The 3,116-nt window shown below is 55.3% G+C and overlaps 1 protein-coding gene across 1 annotated transcript; it reads left to right on the plus strand.

The window, feature by feature from the left end:
• The first annotated feature begins 939 nt into the window (after positions 1-939).
• On the plus strand, positions 940-1,671 carry LOC102822298 (chromosome unknown open reading frame, human C3orf80). The gene has a single exon (XM_006861785.1). The coding sequence runs from the start codon at positions 940-942 to the stop codon at positions 1,669-1,671; it is 732 nt and encodes a 243-aa protein (XP_006861847.1).
• Positions 1,672-3,116: the final 1,445 nt, after the last annotated feature.

Consider the following 3,116-nt stretch of genomic DNA (forward strand, 5'->3'; position numbering starts at 1 on the left):
TTCCCCTTTGACATTTCAGATAAGCCCCCAAGGTGGGGGTTTGTCGGATAAACTGCTGGGAAAATATGCATCTCCTTTTCTCATAGGTCAACCCGGCTGACCTTGGTAGAGCCGCTTCTCCGTCCTTCTGGGGATGCTTCCTCTGTGGCACCTTGACCTGCTCGTCTCTGGGGAATTCTCTATCTGTCCTGGAAGTCTCAGGGGGATGTGGCGGCTTCCTAGCACCGTGGATCTGTCCGAAGACAGAACTATCCCGCGGCTCTCAGAGCCTCCCCCCTCCCCTCGGAACTTTTGGATGATTGCGGGGCTGCGCTAGCCATTAGTGACCATCATTCATTTTTAATCAGTAAGATCACAAGAAGGATGGTAAAAGAAACCCAGTCGCAAATCAATTTAAATAACGTTCCTAAGGAAATCCAATCACTTAAAAATAAGACACCTACGCGAGCGAGAGCCCCCGCCCGTCTGGAGGGAGAAGAGCTCGGATGCCGAATTCATCAAGACCAAGGGGCTCCTGAGGCTCAGCGCGGGGCGTTAACTCTTCCAGCCCCGGAGGGTAACAGGGCGAGGGAGAAAGAGACCGATCGGTCAGGGTCAAGATGTTTAGGACAGCCCCGCGCACGCCGACTCTGCCATCTTGGGCGTCTCCGGACGCCTGGTTCCGGGACGAGGCGGCTGGGCGCGCGGGGTTAAGGTCAGAAACTCCGGAGACTGCTGGGGCTGCTCAGAGCAGCCGCCTCCCGCAGCCTCCGCGCGCCGCGGGCTCCTCCTCCCTCTTGAGCGTGGCCAAGTGAGGGCTGCTTCGGCCGCAGGTAGCTGAGGCGCGGGAGACGGCGCGCGCGGGGCTCAGGCAGAGCGCCGAGGGAGGGGCTGACGAACGCGCAGACAGACGGACCCCTAGGCCCCCGCCCCAGACGTTGGCAGAAGTTTGCGCCAGCCATGTGGGGACCCGGGGTCGCGGCGGAAGGCCTGTTGGTGGCGCCGGCACCGCCGCCGTTGCTGCCGTTGCTGCTCGCGCTGGCACTGGCGTTGGTGGCGCCCTCGCGGGGCGGCGGGGGCTGCGCGGAGCTGGCGTGCGGCGAACGGGAGCGTTGCTGCGACGCGGCCAACGCCACAGCGGTGCGCTGCTGCAAGCTACCGCTGCACGCCTTCCTCGATAACGTGGGCTGGTTCGTCCGCAAGCTCTCAGGGCTGCTCATCCTGCTAGTGCTCTTCGCCATCGGCTACTTCCTGCAGCGCATCATCTGCCCCAGCCCCCGCAGGTACCCGCGCGGCCAGGCGCGACCAGGACAGCCGGGGGGTTCCGGGCCGCCGGGGGCTACGGGGCCACCCGACGACGACGACGACTCGCCCACGCTGCTGCGCGACGAGGCGGCCGCCGGCTCGCAGGACTCGCTGCTAGACAGCGGTAGCGGCCGCCGGGGTCGGGGAGGTGGGGGGCGCCCGACAGCAGCCTGCCCCTCTGAGCACGAGCTGCACGTTGTCTCGCCGGTCTTCATGCAGCTGCCCAGCTACGAGGAGGTCAAGTACCTGCCTACCTATGAGGAGTCCATGCGCCTGCAGCATCTAAGCCCTGGGGAGGTCGTGCTACCTGTATCAGTGCTTGGCCACGCGCAATGTGGCGGCCCTGGGGAAGCCGACGGCAGCGAGGGCCGCTTCCCGCTCATTTGAGCGCCCTGGGCCGTTCCGGGACCACGCGGACCCAGCGATCTGGGGGCAGCTGGTGGGACACACTTGCCGGAGTGGTTTGGATTCAGACTGGCACCCGGCCTTGCCATCTCTCGCTGGGCCGCGGGGTTGGGTCATACTCCACCCCTCACCCGTACTCTCTCTCTGTCTCGGGGTCTTAAGTTTTATCTGTTTCGATTGGTGTAAAGAATGTTCGGCTTGCGCTGCGGGGGCGGCAGCGACTGAGGAGCCTTGAGCGCAACTTGGAGCCCCGCCCTCAGCCTTCAGTCAGAATTAAGTTCACTTGTAAGTGCCTGCTTTCGGAATCAAGCGAACACGTGGGCCCTCTGGGGAGGCTATTGCAGGGCGTTTTCCTTTGGGGAGCAGTTACACTCCCTTCCCTCCTTCCTGGATAGGTCTTGGTCTCCTAGGATGAGTGGAGTGCAAGGAGTCCTGGTTGTGCTGGAGCGGTTTCAGTGACAGTGGCGCGCAATTTCAGAGACAGCAGCTGAGACATCGCTAAATGCCGCGCTTGAAAGTGCTGGAAACCTTCCCTTGCAGGAGAACAAAAATTCTTTCCTTGTCTTCCTGCCCAAGCAAATAGCCACTTGGCTGCGGGGATACCCGGGATATCTGGCTAGTTTAACCTATCCAGGGTACAGAAATTACTGTATATTCAAGACAAGGTACAGTTGGACTATTGTTTTTCAGTTACTGAGGCATTATTTTTATGTCTTTTATTTTTATATTTTTATCATGTATTAAATGCAACAGGAGGCGATTTCAGAAAATTAATGGCAAGATCATCACCGTTTAGATCATTAATGGCTAGCCCACAATGTCATTATTGTTTTAATAAATGTTGGGCGTTATTTCATTAAAACTGAAAAAAAGAGAGAGATGGTCAAAGGAGAAAATATATGACTGAAAACATGAAGGATATCTTATTTTCACTATTTGAGAAGAATATATTTTATTTTTAGTACTGTGACACAATATATAAATTTTGATAATAACTGTATAATGTAGTCTGTCTTGATTTATCATTCATTACATAGGTTGGATGTAAAAATAATTGATGCATATACGCCATACTCTGAAGCATGATGTCATGCACTTTCCATTTTTCGTTTGGTGGTGGTTTTAAAACATAAGAACTTGTGACTTGTAACTTTTGTTTAAAGCTATAATTGTGCAATAATGTGCTACAAAAAGATTCAGTCAACCTATCCTCAAGGGGGGAAAAAATGTCATTGTATCAGTTCTACCATTCTATGAAATATCCAAAACCCAAACCAAACCCACTGTTGTCAAGTTTATTGCGACTCGACTCGGTGACCCCATAGAGTCTTGGTGTAGCCCTGTGGGTTAATGCACACCAAGGTCAGTTTGAACCTCAAGGTCGGTGGTTCAAGCTCACTAGCTGCTCCTCGGAAATCCTATACAGG

This window comes from Chrysochloris asiatica, unplaced genomic scaffold (assembly GCF_000296735.1).
Source record: "Chrysochloris asiatica unplaced genomic scaffold, ChrAsi1.0 scaffold00043, whole genome shotgun sequence".
In the NCBI taxonomy this organism is placed as follows: domain Eukaryota; kingdom Metazoa; phylum Chordata; class Mammalia; order Afrosoricida; family Chrysochloridae; genus Chrysochloris; species Chrysochloris asiatica.

Excerpts from the sequence above, each read along its gene's own strand:
- LOC102822298 (XM_006861785.1), top strand. The coding sequence starts at position 940 with ATGTGGGGACCCGGGGTCGCGGCGGAAGGCCTGTTGGTGGCGCCGGCA.